We start from the raw sequence: 24,482 nt of genomic DNA, 5'->3' as shown, positions 1-24,482 counted from the left end.
TCACTCTTGAAAATCACTGAAGCCTTCCGAAAACCACCAGACTCTTGAAAATCAATTAAAATTTCCAGGACTGTTTAAAATCACTGAAGACTCCCGATAAACCAATCAGGGCTCTTGAAAATCAGTTAAGACTCCCGATAAACCTCCGGGACTCTTGATAATCACTAAAGCCGGAGTAGACCTCCGTAATCTTTTTTTTAAACCTTCTCTAGAAAATTAGATTCCACATTCCATCTCAATATTCGATAATTGAATCAAGATATTGTAAAGTGTTCACCATTGGATCTCAAACTCAAAGCGAAAAACTAAAAAAGAGGAACACATTAAAGACAATAAGTAGTTAAATATTGTTTACTTATTTTATTTGAAAATAGCTGCGGGATATAATTTACCAGTCAGACTATAATTTTGTAATTCTGATGCCTTGTTTCCTAGAATGACGTTGAATAAAGAGTATATAAAGTGCCGCGCTCAAGTATAAAACAAAAACCTCTGATTGGATAATTGTACGTTAGTGACACGGTCTACCTGTTCTGTCTACTAACTTGTGCAAGCTCATCTATCAAAAACATTTTTTTAGCTACACAGAATTCAAAAACACTAATATATTATTAATGTTCAGTTTCGAGGACAGCCATTAGTTTAATTCATTAACTAAACGTAGGTTATTAGCAGTAATCCTTAATCAATATTAATTTAGGCATTTAAAGACGGTTCTATGGCTACATCAGGTAATGGAGCACTTTATTTTATTCAACTTATAACGTGTGTATGTTGTGTTTTTTTTAATTTGAACTTATATTTGTACTCTCTGTTGTTATTTCTGTAGGTTTATTTTGTTAATTTATTTTGTTGGAGTAATAAATGTAACAAAAAAATTTCGCACTAGTTTGCCAACTAAAGACACGGTCAAGGTCACCTATCTATGTATCAAGTGTCAGGGACTCAACTCTGAAATTTAATTTGTAAGTTGAATTTTTTTGCCTAGTTGCTTGAATTATTTTGGTTTTGTAAACAAATTATTTAGAAAATATAATGTCAGTAGTTTTTCCCTCCAAGTGAAACCCGGATTCACAAAATTAACTTCACAGTACAACAATACGTTTTATCCTTACGCAGGCAAAACCTTTAGTTAAAATTTCGATCTACTGTATTTAATATTCCTCACATTTTCCTCGTTTGCAAATGTTTACCCTAGCACAGCCAAGCCTCCGCCGAGAGAATTGGTTGGATCATTGGACTGATAACCAGCTCAATATTAAATTGTTCTATCATAGGATGGCAACAAATTCGTTTTCTCTTTGCGGTAGGCAAACCTTTAGCCTTGATCCAATACTCTGAACCTTTTTATTCCTCACATTTTCCTCGTTTGCACATGTTTACCCTAGCACAGCCAAGCCTCGGCCTAGCCTGGCCCCATTCCTCTGTTCCTCGTCACCGTCCAGCGAACGCCGGTCCCGTTATCACCATTCGACCACGGCCGGTCCACGTCCCATCGTACCGCCGCGCCGCGCCACAGCCGACACCATCAACATGTGATTTGCCGTAATGTCACAGCCCGAATTAATGTCCGTTTCCTCTGTTTCACGACGATCTTCTATTGCCAGACGGAACAAAGGTACACTTTCCTCACAGTCTCCTTCCGCTTCTCGAAAGTGACGAGCCCGCTGGAGATTAAGCCGTTGATTTTATATGTATTTTAGTAATAGGATTGCGGGATTATGTTTTTAACCTCGAGTCAACTATCAACCATATAGAATACTGTACAACAGTTTGATGGTAGCCTTGCTTGGCTGACGAGATTCTTGGTGTATTGGGCGTTTTCTCTGTGGCGTTCCTGGTTCGGGATCTATCTTTTCAGTAACCACATATTTACCCATGCGACTAGGACAGTTCCATTGGAATACCGGTAATTTGTGGTCTACTTGATCATTACAAAGATCATTGATCTATAGTGATAAAAAATTGAGATAAAGAAATATTAAAAACGGTATAACGGTAACAACTTTCTTAAAGAAGAAGGGGTTGGGTACCTGTTACCACAGATTAAACATACTCCTGTGTTGGTTTGTTTATGCAACTACCTATACGACATTCTTCTAGTTTGCTATGATATTGGTATATTGATGGTACAGCCCAATACGACAGAGTACGCAGTATAAGGAGAAAACTAATGAGGAATATATTTACAAAAGAAATGCTTGAAAGCTTATAGTTACTGAATATGATCAACCGATCTTTGGCGTAGCATGTCACATAACACCATTTACCAGCCAAACGATCAAGGATAACTGGTTAAATTTCAGAAGGAAAACATCATCGAACCACCAATCAATACTTTACAAAGCGGCATTTTCCCAGTTTCACTATCGTACATCTGTAGAGTGTAATCACAAAACTAGCTTGCCATCCTAAGTTAAAATTCCATCAACTTGTTCAGTGTCCATAAGTCTCCAGAGTGTCCCAGAACTCTGAAAAAAAACTCTTCCATAATGTCTTCCTCAACGACACGTCTCGCCAAAGGTGGGCTACAACGACATTAGTAGTAGGTTAAAGACGAGTCAATTGTGAAAACGTGAGTGGTCGGCGTGAGACAGCGAGGTGGACCTGATACTATAATTGTGTGAAACTGATGTCCCAGGGCACTCAGGGCTGCGATGTGGGCCAAGCTACAAACACAACCATCATCTGGTGACAGTGCTCTTGACTTACTTGGCCAAACACTAGAACTTCCGGCCCTCCCACAATCACAGGGTGCTCTGTAATCGGAGCAATTCAGCACTTCCGGCGGATTTGTAGGGATGTGTGAAAGTTTGTCTTTGAAATCATGGGTGTAGAGCGCCAGCTGAGGTTATAATGATGATGGCCGCTTAACAGTGAAACGTTTGAAGTGCTTTGTCAAGGTATGGAACTGGTCTAAGGTGTTGTTGATGGTTTGGATTTGCAGTTTGTAGTTGAAGAACATGGAAGCCAGCTGTCATATCATCTTCACGATACTCCCAATTCTTTCATCTGAGCTTGGTCTTATAGGCAGCAAGAAATATATTACCATCTCATACATTATAGCGCTGACTTTGGAAACTTCGGGCGCTATTTATGCATTTGAATATGAAATTTTAAAGATTCTATTCTGGCATAATTTTGATTTTATCATTCTTTATACTCAGTTGGACAGCTGAAATCTTGTTTTCTCTTTTCTCTTCCTTTCAGTCATCTTCGATTTAGACTACACATCATGATGACAATGTGGAGGTAAACTTGACGTTGTTTTCAAGAATGTGCATGTTATTTGGGATGTCACTCTGCATCCATACACAGTCCATCCCAAAACAAAAAGAAACAGCTTCCTAAAAAATAGCTTTTCTAATACAAGATAATTACGGTATTTAATCAAGCTCAAAGACCAAGGACAATTGCATAGGTATCATATCTAAAATCAAGCACATCCAGTGATGATTCTTCTTACCTAAACTGAGCGCGGAGTTGATGAGGACTAGAACTAAGGACCACCTCCACCTCGCCGCCATCGTCCGTGTCCTGTGCTCCATCTGAAACATACAATAGAATAAGTTGCATTGCAGAGTGAATACGAAAACAGTGACTCATAATTAAACATAGTATCCTGTACAGTTTAAACACCCTAGATTGAACTATTTGGCCATTTTCAATACAAAGATCATTTGGCGCAACAGTTTATCACAGTAGTCTACATACTGGCAGCATCTTTGGGTCTTTGGGGCGTGACATCCTTTGAACTGAAAACAGTGTTTGATACTGCTCTTGGAAAATTGATGTTTTTCCTAATGATTATATGCCGGGCCAACACAAGCTTTACAATGCTTTAAAAATAGAAGCTTGATAACTTCGCGGATGGAAATCTTTTCCTTGGGCACGAAGGCCAGATTCTCTTTCAAAGTTAGCTTGAGCGTCTTGGGGAACTTTTAACAAAATCGTCGGAAAATGTACCTCCACAACAAGATGGCTTTAAGTGTTCGGTCAACTGCAGCGTAGAAAATTAACCTTGCGATCCAGACAATAGAATTGTTTCAATTCTGACACCCGGAGACAGTGCAGTTCCCATTGATTCATTTACCAGCTGGTGAATACATTACAAACAATTACGGTAATTACACAAGAGTATCCGGTCCTGGCGGTGGCGGCGACTTCCGGCGCCCTAGGTACCGTTAGCAGTTCTACCAACAACACCGCCAGGACACGGTCAGGCTGGCCACCTTTAAGGCACTAATTGCATTCATTCGCGCATTACGACTGTGATTATCTGTAATGATACCGACAATCAAATGATTACCAAGTGCCATTACGTCTGTAAACAAATAAACACCGCGGTCGAGCGTGCACTACGCTCTTGGAATACGTGTGCTAATTCAATCTTATAATGACCACTATTGGTGATTCATTCCTCAAATTAAATGAGGATGTTAATAGAGTGTGGCCAGAGCATTCCATATTTTTGTTGGGTGACACAACGTACACGCAAAAGGGCTGTTAGACGTGTCTCTGATAAAACGTAGGCAAAGGAAGTTATACTGCTGCACTTGAACATCTTTATGCTAACCACCGTTAAAACAATGCAATAAAAAGGGACTTCCTAGCGTGGTTGACTTTTCACAAATAAAAATATCAGCCCAATCGATGACCATTTCAATGACAGTTGTGAGTTGAGGGACTAAAGGGTCGGAGGTTAAAGAGGATCATTGTAGTCAGATCTGATAATATCTCTCCCCTTTTACTAAACTGACTGAGAGTAATTTTGTAATTTTTAAGTAAATTTGTAACCCCAATCTCGGTAATGGTAAATAACAGTTTTTATTGCTTGAGCGTAGGCTACTAAATCAATCCTCACAACCTGTTCCTAGGATCTGGTTCTTAGTTTATCCGTCCGGATCTTGGGATTGCATTCCTCCTCGTATACAGAACCCATCCAGTTACTCCGATCCATGAATCCAGGGACTTAGACCCACCTGTTTCTACACTTAACACTTGTACATATTAACAAGATGAAGCTTAATTTTTAAAACTGTTTGCTGAGTTAAAAAAAATTGTTATTTGAATTTTTATGAGAGGGGGGTTATTAATTAACAGAGGTAAATTTCGTTTCCTACAAATCTACAGCTTTACGTGGACAAATAATCATCGGGTCTCAACATTATCACTTAGCTTAAAACTTATTGGCGTTTGACGGAATTTGAACCTAGCCAGTAATATTGCTCTCCAATGACTGTGTAGAGCAGCTGAGTTTTCCGAATAATCCCTGAAGTACGCAGAAACACACTCAATTTCCACGTACAAAAACCGACATGCTTTAAAAACAAGCAGAATCATGTTGAACTAATAAATCAAACATGACAGACAGAATTCCGAATATGCGGATGGAAGCAACAACCGCAGCCATAGAGCATCCGAGCTGGTTTTTGCCGGGAGTCTCGTCTTCACTTCCTGAATCGTCACGCTGGTCAGATTCCCTTAGAAAAAAGTGCAACATTAATAAAAAAACGTGGCGTGGCGCAAATCGAGGAGTGGAGAGCTTTGTATTGGACAATGGCTGGGTTCAGTGGCAGATAACATGGTGTGGAGTTCTCACATCCCACCGAGCGTCTTCATTACGCCATTCCGTTCGCGGCATTGCTGCCAACCTTGACGACAGAGACTTTCTTTGTTTGTACTATAAAAAGTGTTTGTTCTTATCACGCCCACTATATACACAGATTAATCACCATTCATCAATACAGTCATTGTGATTTGGAGTGAGGACAGTTTACTAAACAATTCCGTTCGTGACACTGCTGCCAACCTTTGGTGAAAGTAATACGTTTTTGTTTATACAGTACTGTAAAAAGTGTTTGTTCTTCATACTTAAAAAACGATTTCAAAGATACTATCACAGTCGCATATATCCTAATTTGGTTTTAGGAAGAGTCCAAATTAAGTCACTACGCTCGAAACTTTAGCAAAAGAGGTACTTCTTTTTTATATATAAAAAAAATTATTCTTCACGTTTTAGCGATTTCCAAAGATTCATGTGCATACATATTGGATTGTTCCAGTTCTTGGTTTTGATCCTCAATTCGCGAAGTAAAATCTTTCCACCGGTTAGACCTCACAAAATGAGAGGGGCTCAGAAACTTTCCGAAAAGTTCGAGTCTCTCCCCAAATAGAAAGTATGCCTTTGTAGTTCATGTCAAGGGCTCTGTAAAAATCTGGTGTAGAAGTTGAAGAATGCATATTATGCACTTGGGAGGGTCAATGCGCCTTACTCGTGATCATCAGCTGTGGGGGGCGACATTCTGCTGGGTAATCACTGCATATGCTAATAGTCACGAGTTCTCTAGAGGTAAACAGTGCAATTACAAAGATGTGTTGGTTTTTGTAACAACTTCTTCTTGAGTGATGCTCTTGCATTGTTATGTAAGCTGGCATTGTCGAGGAATTTTGATTGTGGACTCGAGTTGGCGTTTAAATCAATTATGAGAGTGAAGAAAGAATAATTAAGATGTTTTGGGGTAATATGGGGGCTTAGTTGTGTTTTCTTGCTTGAAATGTTTATCTTCTTGAAATTACATGAACTGTTTAAACGTGTAAATAATAACAATAACATAGATAACTAAGTATTATATAAACAATTAATTTATTTACCTTAGTAAGTTGTCTTACAAAATGTCCACTGTTTTACATTCCCAAAAACTAATGTTTATGTGTACCCTCTTTTGTTTAATTTCAGCTGATTGTAGTGGAAATGTGTAGCAGAAATACGTATCAAAGGAAAACAAAGAGTAAAACACACATTGTACTATTAGACAGGCAAAAATTAGCCTATATAAATAGATTAATCAATTATTTAGAGTATTGGTTATGTTGCTGTTAATATTATTTCATTTATGACAATGATTGTTGCCGTCGTAGGAGTAAATTTAGTTTTCAAATTTCTTCAGAAATATTCAAGATACAATCAAAGAAGGTGACTAACAACTACATAGAAAGTCTTGTGCGCGACCCGAAGACTTGTGGGAACTTGATAAATATTTGAATCGATGTTCTCCAATGGGGCGGGACGTCATGCACGGGCCTCCGATTTCCCGATTTGGGAGAAATCCCCCCAAAACAGGCCACGATCTCAACGATCCCATGAGCTGACATCCCGGAACATAGAAAGGAACAGGTGCTGGCAAACAATGGGTAAAACAAAGTAAGGATAAACTGATTCATAATTTTTTATACGTTTGACGGTGAAAAATGATGTCAAGGTTTGGGGACATTGGGATTTTTGTGATTGGTGCAAACTTTTTTTTCTCTTTGTTTAAAGTTTGCTGTTAGTAAGGGTAGGTTTGTAATGATGTAGTTAGGTGGTTTGAGTCTAGTATGAATATAAAATTAGTGTATGATGTGTATGATGAGTTCTATAGATATGTTACTGAGGCTCAAGACAGGCTGATTATTTTAGCAAATGCAATTTGTTAGACTCATTACGATCAAAGACATCTGGGCCCAGTATAAAACCATCAATGAGATGCAAAATATCTTTAGAATAGAACCGTGTCGAGTGATTAGTATTAGGGCTATAACCACTTGGTTACCCATAAACGCCTCAGATAATATTTAGTGTCAAAGAAAAAAAAAACGATTATCATGAAAGGTGTATTTAGTGACACAGCATTTAGTGATAACACTTTCATTTTTTCTAGGAGGGAGCTAGTCCTCCACCACATGGAACATTGTGCTCTTTTAAGAAACTTATTATTTTCTGTTCCTAAAAAGGTTGAACTCTTGGTGGGCTCAGAACCACAGCGTTTGAAATATAAAACGTAGCCCAGAAGTCATCTGTGACTGGTGGCGATTTGAACACCACTTCTAGGACAGAATGCCCACAATATAAACACTAGACCAGACGCACTCTTTTAAAAACTACTATATACCTTGGGTACCCTGAAAAGGCATTTGCAAAATCAAGGAGTTGAAGGGCCTAAAGTTTAACGTTTATATATATCAGTACAGTATAAGCTTTGACTATAGTCAATGGTATAAGACAAAAGAGAAGAGACCTGACGTTATCGCGAGGATCATGAAAGTAAAAGGTTTTCGGACACGTATCGTGGGCTAGGCTACAAGAGTACCTAACCTAACCTTAGCAATCAAATCAGCTAACCTCCTTATCAGCATGAAGGTTTCTCACACTCCACAATATCATTTCTTGAGGGACTATAACCCTTGAATAAGTTAAGATCCAAAACCCTCCCTAGCAACAAACCCTTGTAAAAACTATCGTCCACGTCCCAATAACTATGTACTCCATACACCGTTGGCCCAGTCACCTCCCGCCGGACATATGGCATGTGGCATGTGCTGTACCGCTGCGGTTATACAACAGATAATGGACTGTGCCAAGATGTGTGCCAGCAGAACGATGATTATGGACCAAAGCTATTGTCTTTACTCGAGTATAAGAGTCACGATTGTGGTCATATCGCAAATCGTAGTCACGGCCCGGGTACCGTTCCGTCGCACACCACACAGCATACGACAGAAACATCTGTGATATGTAGTTGGTGGAGCGTCGTAAATAATACGCTTTCATATTTATGAGAAGGTTTTGTATTCCCTTAAATAATGTTGGCATAGTTTTACACGTGCGAGCAGGAATTTTACGATTTGCAAATTTGCCTTGTCGACAAAGTTGTAAAATAGCTTTTATAGTATTTTTTTATGAAAAACAAAGTACATGCTTTTTTAGCATGGGTCGGTTATCCAAACAAATATCCAAAGAATTTTAAATATTATTAGAATAAAATACTATGGTGAAGAAGCAATAACGATTTAGCTCAGAGAAGGTTCAGAGTGAAAAACATAAAGAAAGGAGCCAATTTTCCGACTGCGATATTTTATTTGGCGCATCATTCTGTCCTTCAAGCTTTCATTTAATTTTCCCACATGGTTGTTTTCTAGGTAAACCGTATTTTGACAACTACTTTAGACACTTATGATACATTCATATTTGATAAACTAACACATAAAACATAAGCAAGTTTAAGAAAAACATAATCAATGAATCAGTATTTATGAACTAAATGTCTTTCTCGGAATGTAAGGAGTCACGTGGGTCAAGTCTCTCTAAAGCTCTTCGCAAAATTAAAGTGTTTTTTTTTTTATAGAAATTTTAACAATAACAAATAGAAAATTCCGTCAGCACATCGTATAGTGGATAAACGTTTCTGTAAATATTGAAAACAGCATGGGATCCATTCATGAAGTTTGAAGCACTCAAAATACAGTGTGTTTCCAAATTGTATGCATATATTTTGTGTAATGTTTTTTGGGCTCAGATAAACATAAAATGCCATATAAGTATGGTATGAGTCTAAAATGCCTAGATGTGTCTGTCATTATGTTTGTGATTTTTAAAATTTATTTTATATCTTGGCCATTTTTCAAGAAAGAGATTTAAAATTGGCATAAACGTGTAGTTTTTAAGGTAAAAAGAGCTTATAACATATCGTTCCAATATCTCAAACCGTTTCAGTATGGCGGCCAATTAAAATATTTAATTCCCAATTTAATGAAACCCGCCAATGTTAAGAAAATTGCTATTAAAAAGATAGAGAATTTAAATACATATAAAATGAGACCTTGTTTGTTCAAATCGGATCATGAACAACCTAGTTGTTTTTTATCCTACATTCGGTTACGAAATTTAATAAGACTACCATATACTGATCTTGTTACGATTATTCTTTGGAATGTAGAACAACTGATATCTCGGTTGTTTGTCATCCGAGTTCACAAACAAGGGCTCATTTTATTTTGATTTAAATTGTATATAATTTTACTAATGAAAACAGTTGTCTTAATATTTAAGACTTTAATGAAAGTTGGCATTACAGATTTTAAATTACCGCCATTGAAACAGCTTGAGATATTAGAACGAATGTTTTTTTAAAACTAATTTTACCTTCTAAACTACACTTTTATACAAATTTTCTAGTTTCTATCTAAAAAAAAGTTGCCAAGACATAAAATTATTTTTTTTTTTTATAAAAACAACTACAGACAGGAATCTAGGCATTTTAGACCCATACTTACATGGCATTTTATGTTTGTCCCAAGGAACAAGTCCACAAAATGTGTCCAGACAATTTTGAAAATACCCTGTAGACAGTGTTTGATTTAAAATACAATACTGTCATTGGAATTGTCATATGGTGTTCTTGTTCAATTCTTCAATTGTGCAAATCCTTGTTCAAAGTAAAGAAAGTATGCAACCCAAATTTACCAATGATATATTTTTGGTTTTCCCCACATATTGTACATTGTAGCCTAATGAACCCTTAGACTAGGCAACTGTTGACACAAGATTAAACTGTTTTTTTGTTGTTTTTTTTTACGAGAAACATATAACATCATCACGCAATACATCACATATAACGTAAACAGATTTTGGAATCGCACCATACCGAATATGTCCATAAACTTTTTGGTTAATTATAAAGTTCATTTTGGGTGATGAGTTTACGTTATCTGAGAAATCATTCCAAAACGTACGTAAACGTGCGTAATAATATCGTTAGACGTTAATAACGAATTAACGAAAATATTTAATGATAACTATTTTCATACACTAATATTCTTATGTTAGGGTCCTCTTGATTGTATATTTTATTCGTTATTGTATATTCTAACGAGAGTGGAATATTTTAACTCCTAACTCAAGCATTTTGCAGATATGTACCATGGCTTACCGTTTAAAAAACACTTGTCAAATTGCTGTTTATCGAATTCAGAATGAAAAACCAATTAGATGGCGCAAATTACACCAATTACACTACAACCTCGTTAATTTTAGACATAGTTGACATGCAAAATGGTGTAATAATTAAACATTAAACCTACTTTTACACCTTTGTAAAAACCGTTTCAATATCAGTACGATCGTTGCCAGTGTTTCAGTTTCAAACTTATGTTAGCCGCAAGTAAGTTTTCAGTTGTTTTCGGACCTTTTTATTAATTTTATTATGGAAAAATACAGTTCCATGCTGAGCGTCCTCCTGTTAGCAATCGTGGTTCCGACGGTCACCGCAGTTGTAATTGAATCGGAGGCGCCAAAACTGAAACCTTTCCTGGACGTGAAATACTACTACTCAGGGCTCGTCAAGGAATACGAAACTGTCATGTCGATGAACGGATTCTACGAAAGGTGGAGCCTGCAGAAATACATGACGAGGACGAAGATATTATGGCTGTCAAACAGGGATGGAAATCTCTGGATCAACTTTTACTACTGCGTCACAGGACCTTTTTGCAGATTTTTGAAGACTTCAACTGACAAAACCCGTCTGCCTCCCCTAGGCACAAAAGAGCTGCCTCTTGAAATAACTACTCATCTTGAAGTAAACGAAAACGTGCTGGTCTCTCGTTTGAAGTTTCCGAGTGGGTCGAAATGGGAGGCAAGATTCGATTTTGGAGAGAATGAGCTAACGCTCACATTGATAGTTGGCAAAAACGACAAAGTTCTGAAATTCAAAAAGGTCACCAAAGAAGGGTACTGAGGTTAGTGTTGTATTAGGTTTTCCTTCATGAAATAAATTATTTTGTTAAAAACCCTGCAGTAGTAATCTTTACCATCCAACTAATTTAACTAAGTTGTCTATTTTAAAACGTTTTTATTAGCTCGCTTTCTTGACTGTACGGTACAAATTTGGCAATCGATTTTAAACTAACTTCCCGATGAGCTAGAGACTTTAAACTTGAAACATAACTCAAAAATGGATGACAAGGCAACATTAAATAATTTCATCTTCATATTTCCCTTGGGCTACGCCCTATGGGCTTCTAAAATTTTAATGTTTACATCTTGGAAGAATGTAAATATATCAATTAATCAATTGAAGTTAAGTTTTAAAAACAATCGTAACTGCTGTTGTTGGGAGCAGTGTTCTAAACCTATTAAGCACTTTTAATTTTCCAACAACACGTTTGCTTGTATGTTTTACATGGCTAGAGAAATTGTCACACCAAGAATGTAATGTTCTTAATGCTTTTGGAAGTTAAAAGCTCTGAGTTATTAACTGTGACTTTGATGCTATTTTTCCAGCTGCTCATAGATTGCTGTATTGGCAAAATGTATGGCGGACCTTTTTTCAGGATTTAGCTTTAATCCATGATCCTTAGACCATTCACAAACCTTTGAAAGGTCACTATTCATAAGCAAGGAGCATAGCATACGAGGTTGTATAAAAAGTGTACCTTTAATATTTTCAGAGACGAATGTGAAAATAAAGGCATAAATTATTTTAGTAAATTCAAAAACATTTAACACTACCGTATCACAATTCTTCTGGATACAACACTGTTCTGGCATTCTCCTCCGCAAAAACGTGTAGATACCTAGATTACATAAGCCTCATCTAGCTAACTAGCACTTTAATGACTATTCCGCTAATTTTTCCGAGAGTAAACCATTCTAGTTATAAAAGTGGACAATTTCCGGTCCTGCAACTCACTGCAACTGTCCAAGCACCGTTGCCTTACCGTTCACGCGACAGATGTTCTACAGACAAGTTTCTGAACCGCAGCCACTCCACAGCTCTTTACATGACTTGCACTCTCTTTATAGGCTAATCCACCTTCCAAATTCAATTTGGTTCTTCCGCGGTACTTGCTGACGCAGCATCTCTTGACATATTTGCGGATTAAATTGGAGCGTTCAGTACACTTATGCCAGGTTTACCCACATACGCCACCGCAAAATTAAATTGGTTCTCGTCCTGATGCGCGGAAGATTGCGAGCATAACGGTGTTAATGATTGACCTACGGTAAAACGTGTATTAGTGTTGAGCATTTGGTAGACAGCATGAAGTTGTTTTTACGTGGCTGGGGAACATAGTTTGTAGGATGTTGATTGATTTGTATTTCTAGGGTGGTTCGATTGGCTATCGATCCCTTTCATGGTAGTTCACTAGAATCATATTATACATAGTATAGCTATAGTATAACCTTTGACTATCAATACAACAAGACATTCCATCCCCATGTTAAATTTGTAGCCAGATTTTTAATCAATAGCTTCAGTATCCAATAGTCAATGGTATAACTAGCATCTACAGATAATTCGTGTTAAAAGAACTACAGTAGGCCTACAATAATATACTTGCATTAATTTGTCCTTGAAACAAAAATAAGACATCTCTCTGTTAGATCCGAAAAGCTAAGCCATTCTAGTTTAGATTCACTCACACGGTACTTTATACTTTCACTTGATATGGTGAACATACGAAGGTAGGTATTTTAAACCAAGTATGAATTGAGATAGGTGTAGGGTGAGTGGCGCGATTTTATAGTCTTGTTACTAAGGCCGACATGTTCCCTAGACTTTATAATTCCTAAGGTAATATAATCACTGGGAAAAGCTATAAAATGATATTCTTGAAGTGTCCTTTCTTGAAGTGTCCTTTCTTGAAATGTGTTTCTTGAACTGTGTGTTCTGGCACACTTCATACCACAGAAATACTAGCCGGATTGGCTGTCACTGTCACTGATTGTTATTGAACTATTATTTAACATAAGGACATCGTAGTAAAACCACAATTTTTCACATTTTAACTATAGTACAGTATTACATTATCTAGACCGAAGGGAAATCTATAGGTATATGAAACCTAATCATACGATTGTTTTGTTTACTAATTGTATAGTTTTGACTAATTTCTCATGCAAGCTGAAGCATCAAACGAGTAATTAAGTTGAAGGACACTCATGAAGAATAGGATGTTTGCTTATTCTATTTACCTGTTCTGTGATATTTCAGTTGTATTAGTTATATGAAATATGTTCATACATTAGGACTTCGAGAGCACACCGATTTCTTATATTCCTTTGTTTAAATAAATCGCCTACGTTGAATGTAAAATTATCTAAAAAATACTGGATGTTCAAATTTTGTTTGAGGAAATCATAAACCACAACGACACTGCTGTCTAAATCACCCCATCAAAGTAACATGCCATTCTTCTTCTCCACTAACGAGTAAATGCGATTCTGATGGCAAAACCCGTTGTGTGCTTAATTTCATTGCACACAATGAGTCAATTTGTTGTCAGGTTTTGTGGGTGGGCGAGACTCAAAGTAGGTGAAATTATGTAGTAATTTGCAAGCGTCCATTGTTGATTGTTTTGTATGTTCGTTGCAAGATAGTTTGACTTAGTGGGATGCAGTTAAGGAGGCATTTTTTTAAATCTGGCAAACCAACCACTTATGCCGGTGACTTTGTATAGAGAATTAGCCATCGCATCTATTTGAACCAGCAGTACCCAGTTTTGAAAGCTCCCAGAGAGTCTAATTAAAGTAACCACTCGTAAAGTTTGTGTAATCAAATAGTGCATGGAATATGGAAGGTTAATTCCACCTCCACCTTCTCCCGATGATGAGTTCGGAGTTAGTTTATCCGACGCTGGTAAGGCTTCCAGGAAAGATCGATCATCTTTAAACGGAAACTTAGTATCTCTTAGCCTGAAAGGCCATTCATAATGGCGGTTTTCACGACATCAAGCTACCAAACTAAGAATACTGCGAGTTGAGGTTTCATATTAGCTTTTATAATGGGATTTTGATGTTTCACTTTCTAGCTAGGTTTTGGAGCTTAACTACCCACTTCTACCCACTAGTACTATCTACCTATATTACTTGATACTAGCATAGTTAGTTAGACCCCCTACATTACTACATGTACAGTACTCGTGTTCGTATGTAGGTTGTCCCGCATCAAGTATGAGGTGTAACACACAGATTTAATGAGTAAACCTGGTGCCATCCCGGTCCCAGTCGCAGCGGGACGGAAGTGTGTTAACAGCGGCCTGGAATGTCCTGGAGTGGAAGGGAACGCGGGAATCCAGGCCAGGATAACGGCACGGGGCGATGTGGAAACAGCAAAACTATACCGCCAACGCCGCACCTGCTATACGTTACCCAGCTTGGGTATTTAACTATGAAGCCTTGTCGCCCCTTGCTCTGTGATGGGTAGAGTACTTGAACATGAAGCCCCACTGCTAACGGCTGGTAACTACATAAAACAAGAGATGTGCAATAAACTGAAGCAGCCTAAACTGTGCAGCCTTGATGAACTAAGTACTGTGTGCTATTATTCTGAGTTCATATAAGTAGAGTTTATTATTTCAGTATTTGAAGGCTCGGTTACGTTAACACGAAGCCTATCGAACTATAACATAACCACCGCACCTGCATCTGCTGAAGTTTTCCTGTCAGTTATTCTCAGGGAATGTCTAAAGAAGTTCTAGCCTCAGTGGCACTTCTGAATACACCATCACCAGACAACCTAAGCCTTTGAGAACCTCCTATTGGTTATTCTCTAATTAAATCCAAGCCTCAGGGGCAGTTCATAATCCACCATCACCGGACAACCTATAAGTTTTAGAGAAAATCCTATTGGTTATTCTAAGGGAATGTCTAATGAAGTCCTAGCCTCAGTGACAGTTCTTAATCCAACATCACCATACTTAATCCAACCTACTGTATAAGTTTTAGAGAACCTCCTACTGGCTATTCTCTAATGAAGTCCAAGCCTCAGGGGCAGTTCATAATCCACCATCACCAGACAACCTAATCCTGTGAGAACCTCGTATTGGTTATTCTTATGGAATGTCTAATGAAGCCCTAGCCACAGTGGCAGGGCGGTGCTGCCGTGACGACCTCGGCCACGCTGCATTGTTGACAATGACTCTTACTTTGTTCTTCCTCTGTGGAAATAATCGGACAACTCCAGGAGCAGGAACTGTCTACCACCGTCCTCTTGACTAACTCCTTTGTATCGGTTGGACTATTTACTTTCAAGACTTATCCCCTATCATGTATTACTGGGATTTTAAGCATCCTAACTGTTTTGACAAACTTTAAATGTACTGTATTTGATTAAAACAAAGTTTGTGTACACAAACTATCTCAGAAGATAAAAAAAAACGAATATAAAAAGTTAAAAAGTTCACTGGCAAAAAATTAAACCATATAATTTCCTAGCTATAGTTAGTTCTCAAATAACATATTTTTAGAAATTCAATGCACCCATGTATGATGTGTTGCAAATATTACCACAGATGATGTAAGACTTATCCATTTCACTAAGACAGTGATGGCTTTTTTTGTGTAAGAATTTCAAGTTCAATATGGATGCAGAATGCGTGAAGAATTGAGTGAATGATCTGTGTAGCTTGATTAATGACTAAGATCATGACTTTTCAGTCAAGAACATTCATTAAAAGCCCAGTGGTAACCCATAAAAACACTGATTATTCTCAGGAACTTTCCAAATGTATTGTGATACAACCTCTGAGTTTCCCAGCTATATGCATTAGCAAGCCCTTTAAGAGATTTTCAATGGGCTTTGAAACGTCGCAATTATCGAGGAGTTCAAACGGCTGCGCAACAGTTCCAGCGCTAAATTTAAACGCGGAAGAGTTAACGAGATGCATGCACCCGTTAGTAGGCCAAGCAGCAAGGTCGATGAGTGGGCGAGTGGTCGCGCCGACCCGGGAGTCGCTTGTTGGGTGTTGGCGTTACGGGATCCGATGATCTCACTCAATCAATTACGTCTGCATTCATCTACTTTGGCGGACTCGGCTCTGGCCAAGTCTGATAACGGTTTAGCCACCAGTTTGGCTAGAGTGAGCAGTGGGCGAACAGGCTGCATCGGCCTTGTGGCACACTTCTACTTTGACAGTTGTGTAGCAGGTGAGAAAAGATGTCAGGTTTTTGGAGACGATGTCCCCTAAACGATCTTATTGCCTTATTGGAGAGGGCATAAAAGACAAGGAAATGTCCTAGTAGTCTCAGTTTGCTCTGCTTAGTAACACTTCCAGAAGGAGAACTCTGATCTGTAGTTTTGGTTTTTGATAACCTGTGACACACATTTACTTAGACAGTTGTGTGGTGAAGAAGTTGTCAACAATTTTGTGTATGGAGAACAATCCACCAGCATCCTCCAAGCTCTGCTCTGCGGAAAATCACAAATAGCTTCGAATCTTTTGGAAAACTTCAACGTATGCAGCTGGTCAACAGGTGAATGAAAAGTGTCGTCAGGTTCTTGCAGATGAGGAAGATCCGTAAACTCAGTTTCCTTTCATAAACACAATGTCCAATATAGCATCAGTGTGCTCTGGCCAGTGGAATGAAGAACTAGTTTCCGACTTTTGGGCTTAAAAACGTCTAGCACACAGACAGATAAGTGCAGGTGAAAAGAGTTGTGAGGTTCTTAAAAATGAGGAGGATCCGTACACGATGTTTCCTTTTATTAAGGCCAATGCTCAAAGCAGCGTGAGTAGGATCTGTACAGTGAAGAATCATGACGAAGAACAGCAATGTCTAGTTTTAAGAACTTCTAGCACACACAGCTGTGTTGTAAGTGAACTCATTTGTCAGATTCTTGGAGGTAAGAAGAATCCGTAAACGATGTTTTCTTTTATGAAGGCCAATGCCCTAGCTGCCTCAGTGAGCTCTGCTCAATGGAACATCACGAAGAACAGCGACGTCTAATTTTGAAAACGTGGTACTGTTTTGTGTATACTAAATATAGTTAGTTCTTGAAGCCGAACAAATTAAGCGAATTTGAAGAATTTATTAGTTTATCCTAGAATTCGTCTGTTTTTATTATACAATCAAATATGCCAACAAAATTTGCATAGTCCTCGAACTCCAACACTAAATGGATACTACAAAATGCTATTTAAATCTTTCCTTACAAAATATTAAATTATATTAACTACTACACCAGGGTGCGCGTAGTAGGAAAGTGAAGGTCTGAAGGATGAGTTGGGTGAACCCGTGCTATTTATTAAAAGCCCAATGATAGAAACAGCGGATCCAGTTTAAAGTAATGAAAAACTACTGACTTTTCTTTGGGTCCAGCACACTTTTTATCATAAAGGAAGCACTATAACTACTAAGGTATACAGCTACATAATAAAGTTATTTTACCATTGGGTTATTTAAAAAAAAGCAAGGCTAGACTTGTAAGTATAATATTAAGATAACTTGAAAATAAGGACATGCTACCAAGTATAATGTACATAACATAAATAAAGCAAATGTCAATACATAAAAATCTTATTTTCATCCCATGACAATAAAAAACACCGGTATAAAATTAAAGATCAAGCAACGGCATCATCTTAATAAGTAGTTAACGGGTTGAAATATCACATTGAATAAGCATGAAATCAAAGTACCAATAACAGTTTAATTTCACAGTTGACAACCATCCTCGAATCAGCGCTTAACGGACGATTATGTTTCCAGCACTTAACGGTGGGTCAGGTAAGTGCAATGGCATTTCCGTGTGTTTTAGTAGTCCGCGAAACCAAGCAGAACGCACGTCGGTGTGGTCAGCCCGTTATAACCACTGACCACAACTTTTTATTCCACTTTTTAAAATAATTTTCATGGTCTGCTGACTTCTTTCGCTCATATAATATTCATCTCATGCTTAAACCGCTCCACTTTGCTGTATGATAATGAGGTATGTAAAGGATGAAAAAGTATGTAATAAGTCATGTCGGAATCCCTGTTATAGACAATAAACGCGTTTTTTCACAATATCACCTGGATGTGATGATAAAACTCATTTAAAACAAGTTCCTCAATGTATTTTAACAAGCTTATCCAACTACATGCACACTAAACCTATCGTAGAAAATAGTTTAATTTAGTTTGAAAACTAATACAAATTTAAATATATACACAACCAATCTACGAACTACCACTCTCCGTTACTTTAACACGCGTTTTGCGTGCATCAAACTTACAATTTAGTTCCATTGCACTCTATTTACATAAATTCCCACACAAAATATATCTGCCAGAGAATGTTGGAATGGTAAAAGAATATCAAACCGAATGCAGATTAATCAATGTGGGAAAGAAGACCGTGCAGACTGTAACGGTTGCAGAAGACGTCAGATATGTATCGAAGTTGACGAGTCCGTTAGTGCACCAAGTCATTTGCACTTTTGCTTATTCCCATCACGGTCTGTCTAATGAGCCAATTGCTTCTGTGTCTTCTGCTTGACCTCGACAAGTAATTGGTGAGAAAAGATTACAGTTATCTGGCAGACGGATCCGTAGGCTTGTTAGGGAAGCGTTTAGATTATTCATTACAGTGGTCTTTGGAATTTGTTATGTCTGAAGAATATGTACTAACTATTGACTAACAAGACCATGATTCTTGAACTGATAGACTCTGTGGCTGCTCCTTCAAATTTGATTTTTTAAGCTTTGGATGATAAAGAACATTTCTTTGGCTTTGATACTAGAGGACAATCAAAAGTTAACTAAATTACAAGAAATAAATTATATACAACAAAACACCCTTTGCATGAATAAACCAGACCAAAACATACATTCAAACTGTCTCAAAATGAGCCCTTCCACTAATACCCCTACCCTGAATCACTCTTACGCTCTAGGGAATCAAACGGCATTCCAGGCCTACATGATGGCTTTGCCAGTTTATGGCCCCCGCGGCAAAGAATAGAACGGCACTCGCTCCGTTTCCCTTCAACATAATCCATATGGATGATAAGGCTATGAGATAGGATGTTTGTTTAATCCTGGTCTTAGGTTCAAAACTTGAACAAAAATACAAACACAAATCTGTTGCACTACTTGGATAACGGATAGTTACTCTGTTAATCTAGTGATTCCACTTCAAATCGCATACCTTCTAGAACATGTGACGGACTAATCACCTTTTGACATGCGCCAGACACACAATTGGCAATACGAATGTAACGGCATCCTGATCAAATTTCACACCAATAATTCGCGGGACTCGCGTGAAGACAGTTATGTAAATGTAGGGAGACGTTGGCCCATTTATCGCTAACGGAGGTGACTGTCTCACGGTCAGAATAGTCTGGGGTTGACTGAGTACGTGAGGTCATATGGGGACCTTGGAATAGGTTACGGTGTCAATATGTGAAGTTTGGATAAAAACCTTTACATTCAGTATGTGCAAATTCAGTATGTGTTGTGATCGGCATTATGTCCTACATTTGTGAATGATTTTAGCCGAGCCACTTCAGTGAAATATACACATATACAAAACCAAATATTTAGCTGAAAGTTCGATAGGAAGTCCATGCACTGCTGTGTAAACAGTAAACACCACAATAATAGTCAATAATAGAATGAGAAATGTACTTGCATCAAATAATTTTACTTGGCAGTACAAACTTTCAATTTTACAGTAGGTACATCTCTTAAATTGTGCGACTTCGGTGTCTACCGCCGTTAAAGTCTCTGCGCTCTTTTAATGAAAAATCCCTTGTTGACCAGAGACCAGGTTAATCTTCCGTTTAGGTTAGAAACTTAATTTCTTTCTGAATGCACATGTATATTAGATACCTTGTAGCCTCAAGGAATAACTCATAATTGAGGAAGAAATCCTCTGAAATCGATGTAGGAAATGGAAAAGAATCATCGAAGTTTATTGGAGATCCCGGAAGTGTGTAAATAGGGTAGAAATTTAATCTTAGTGCAAGTATGCGATGCATCTAGGTTACAAGATTACATTGGATCTCTGGTAATTCTACCTCTGCAACTCGAGTGGGCTCCAGCCCAATAGGAGTCCTCGGATGGATGAGTCTGACGCTGTAATTTATACGGTGCAATCTAGCTCTGGCCTATCTTACCGGCCCCTATAAAGATCCAGTTTTCCTAGAACACTCACCGAACCTGTCGTGGACAATGTCCGGCAAACCTTGCAAACTGCAAGCCCTGGGTCTAGGAACAGCGTTACAAAGTTAATGCATGGCCTTTGGTTAATAAAAGTGGTTCTCAAACTGCAAAGCTGACTTCTTGAGCTTAAGCAAATTGAGAGTTGATACGTAATTCCAAACTTGTTTTGTTCACTTTGATAACACATATTCTATCCAACAACATCTGCTTCACCACAAGTAGCTCTTATTTGAAATACTTGTTTTCATTCATCTATATCTGTAAAATCACAAAAGGGAATACATTTGAAGAGTCAATGACTTTTAAAGAGTTTTAAAATTATCGTACAGTTTTCCAATCGAATGAATCTTCTGCGTCCCGAATAGTTTCACAAATTTTACTCAAAACACAGTTAATAAAAGTGCAAGTTCTTGATTATGTTCTCTCTGGTTTACAGCTGTTGTGTGCTTGCATTAAAGAGTTTCACTTGTCTATCGGAGATAACAAATTTAATTCATCTAGTTTCTTGGAATTTTCAGAGTTACAGCAAAAGCATAATTTTTGGGGGTGTAGGCACATGACCGAGGCTGTAATCCTCTTAATCCCGGTCGGTTGACCTGTCAGTTTTAGTTTGGTGTCGAACGATTCCGCATCATACCGCGCATAGCCGAACCTGTCAAAACGTATCGTTTGTAGGTTAGATTTAAATTTAATTTAACTGTCATAACCTAGCCAAACTAACCAAACTTGCTGATAATGAAAAATCGAATGAAAGTTTAATAATATAGTTATTTGTGCAACTAGTGAGAAAAGTGAGCAATTGACTCACTCGAGAGAAATCCTTACTCACGAGCCGTAGGCGAGTGAGGAATGGTTTCTCGAGTGAGGCAATTGTACTTTGAACTCGAGTTGCACATTATACTTTTCCTACAGTTACAAAAACACAGTTATAAAACAAATAAATTGGTGAAGAAACATAACCTATTTTTCACAGAAGTGAACTTTTAATATAACATTTAATGTGAAGTGACAAATACAACAGTACAACAGCTGACCAGCTGATTTACAGCCAGTGCTGCCAACGTATTTCGCGCGCATACGACGTTGCCTGCATGTTACGCGCTCACTATTTCGTGCCTTCACGTTGCAAATCTGGAGTGAGACAAAGTAATTAGAGTGAGACAATGTTAACATTTAATTTTATAATTTTTTTAATTATAAAATCAAACTATCATAACCTAACCAAACCAACCAAACTTGCTGATAATAAAAAATCTAATAATGGTTAATAATCGAAAATAGTTTTGGTCATAAAGTTATAAATTATGACAAAAGATGTACAGTTAAGAAGTAATCGCATTCTAAGCGAACTCTTTGACAAAAAGTTAACGCCTCCGGTAGGATTCAGAATTCTCGATTCCCCACCCCTCTACTGGTGACCACTACCCTCAGGCCATAAATCAGGGGATTAACCCAAACAAAGATCTGGGACGCTGTCCGTCTCCCAATTTTTGGTGACTGGGCTATATGGTTATATGTCGGTTCTAAACAAAATGAAGGCTTGCAGAGTATTGCACAATGAAGGAAGGTGCTTTACAAAATTGCAAAAAATGGTTCGTACAATCCTCGCAATCAGGGGTCAGTTTTTCTTTGTTGCCTGGTCAACGGCCACGGACGCGCGCAATGACTTTCTTCGACGTCCTTCTCTGAAATTTATCGTGCTTTGTTGCCGCAAATGATGATAGAAGGGTCTCCACTAGTAACTCTAGAACCAGTAAATTGCCAGCTGCACTTCCTCTTCACAAGCATTTCTAGACTTTGTAGGAAATAGTTCCTGGAAAATCTCTTCAAAGATACTTTTGTGTACAGTTTTATCGTCTGTGTGTTTTGTTTATTCTAAATTATTGACATATACTTATTCGGACTATTCGTTGATTATAGTTGATAGGCTTATCAGTTCGTATAAAATATTCGACTTATACGACGTTAGGTTATACAGTATTAGACTTTGCATCGGTTTTGACGGCAAAATACATTGTCAGATCAATTTCTTTAATAATGACTAGATATTTATGCTTTTTTATTAAAACACATCATTTATAGGTTTTTTTAAATCGTGTACATCTAGACCTTTTTCATAGGAAAAATGTACAAATTATTTTGGTTTGTCTTTATTAGATAACTTATCATATCATGATATTTCAAGAGAGCTAGACGAACATTTAGATTCCAAACATTTTCTATTTACACAACTATCAAAGTAAGTATTGTAATCTTACATAAAATTATGAGACTATCAAAGAGGCTTTAGATATTTTTCATCGCCGTTACTACCATCAAGGTTTGACACCATTAGACACGTCCATTCAGTATATCCATTCAGTATATGTTTTGTCGTTCATAAACAATCGCAGTAAAATTTATGACGATTCCATTCTCTATGCATAAATGATTCCAAGATGGCGTCCTTGGATGGGTCGACGGCCGTTGGCGACCATTGGCGACCATCTTTAACCAATTACTTGGAAAACAAGCAACAGTTAGTGACCACGAGATTGCACTGGGACTGGGGACTAGCAGTCCCCAACCGCGGGCATTGGTTGACATCAGCTGACATGCTGTTCCTGGGTCGGATATATCAAGTAGAATTTGACAACTTAGTTGATAAAGAATCCTCAATAAGTATATTTTTGCGTAGGCTACAGTTTTAGCTGAATCACTGCGGCAAAATGTATTTACCTATTATTTTCTCAATGGGGGAAAATCTCTTTGTCAACATACTGAAAGGGGTGGTGAAAAAAGTGGTAAAACACAGGACTACCGCTCTAGAAGATATCACTGATAAGTTTTAGCCATATACATTTCAAGCCAAATAAGAAAAGTCTAGTTTAGGACAAAGAACTACACACAATGGAACTCTTCAATGGGTATCTACACCTAAAAAACGCAAACGTTTAAACATTTTAAATACTAAATCCGTCTTTAAAAAATACCATCGCTGCCGAAGGTGAAGGTGTTACTTTCATTTAAGAAGACAATGTTTTCAAGCCACCACTCTTATCTACATTATTCAATCAAAAGATATTATCCTGATCTGGGAAATGCAGGTAAATACGAAAACAACACTGACCTAAGAATGGTTGCTGATTGGAATGATTACAAGCGCAGTCGTAAAATTGAAAGTGTCTTTAATTTTCTTAGGCTTTACGGGCGTTTATTTTGGGAATATGCCCAAGAGCTTCTCACAAATTTACATGACAAATACTTAAAAGTAACCTGTTCAACTGATCTGTCTATGGATCAAGAGTTTCTGAATTCTAAACAATCCTAAGATCATGAGAATATGCGGGACCATAGTAATAAATCCTACTCAATTGTAAATTACAGTCAAGGCAAACAGAGATCAATTTCAGTCGAATTAGGGGTTAAAAATAAAGGAACCCATCCGAAGTAGGCCAATCTTGTTGCCTAACTGGCAATCGAACCCACATGAAGGAACAATACAGCTATTTGATGGCCAGTCATTTCCAATTCTATGACCTTGATCCCAGAATGTTGCCTCAAGTTAGGAAGAGCTCGAAGATGACCTACAGGTTATAGACCCGTTAGTCCCATATGATGTTTGATGGGCCTCCGTTAGAAAAGCCAAAATATACATCGTGGACTGGCAAGGTTGAAACGCACTGAATCATTGGTGAGGAAGAGATCAGTTCTGTTGGAAACCAACATTCTGAAACAGTAAATTTTTTTGAGA

The 24,482-nt window shown here is 37.7% G+C and overlaps 1 protein-coding gene across 2 annotated transcripts in view; it reads right to left on the bottom strand.

The window, feature by feature from the left end:
- Positions 1 to 24,482, bottom strand: part of LOC128993367 (uncharacterized) — a 52,989-nt gene that overhangs the window by 14,092 nt on the left and 14,415 nt on the right. Inside the window, exons 1-2 of one of the 2 annotated variants that reach the window (XM_054417225.1) lie at positions 6,655 to 6,720; positions 3,467 to 3,548 (exon numbers count right to left, since the gene is read on the bottom strand). In XM_054417225.1, coding sequence (XP_054273200.1) covers positions 3,467 to 3,548 — 82 coding nt within the window. In that variant the 5' untranslated portion in view covers positions 6,655 to 6,720. Of the gene's footprint in view, positions 1 to 3,466; positions 3,549 to 6,654; positions 6,721 to 24,482 lie in introns of those variants that run through there. The other variant, XM_054417224.1, reaches the window with a different exon arrangement.

Source organism: Macrosteles quadrilineatus, unplaced genomic scaffold, assembly GCF_028750875.1.
Source record: "Macrosteles quadrilineatus isolate MER2022 unplaced genomic scaffold, UCM_ALF_1.0 Scaffold_4__1_contigs__length_99947679, whole genome shotgun sequence".
Lineage (NCBI taxonomy): Eukaryota > Metazoa > Arthropoda > Insecta > Hemiptera > Cicadellidae > Macrosteles > Macrosteles quadrilineatus.
Note: the sequence above shows the minus strand (reverse complement) of the source record. Positions and strands in the feature narration are given on the sequence as shown.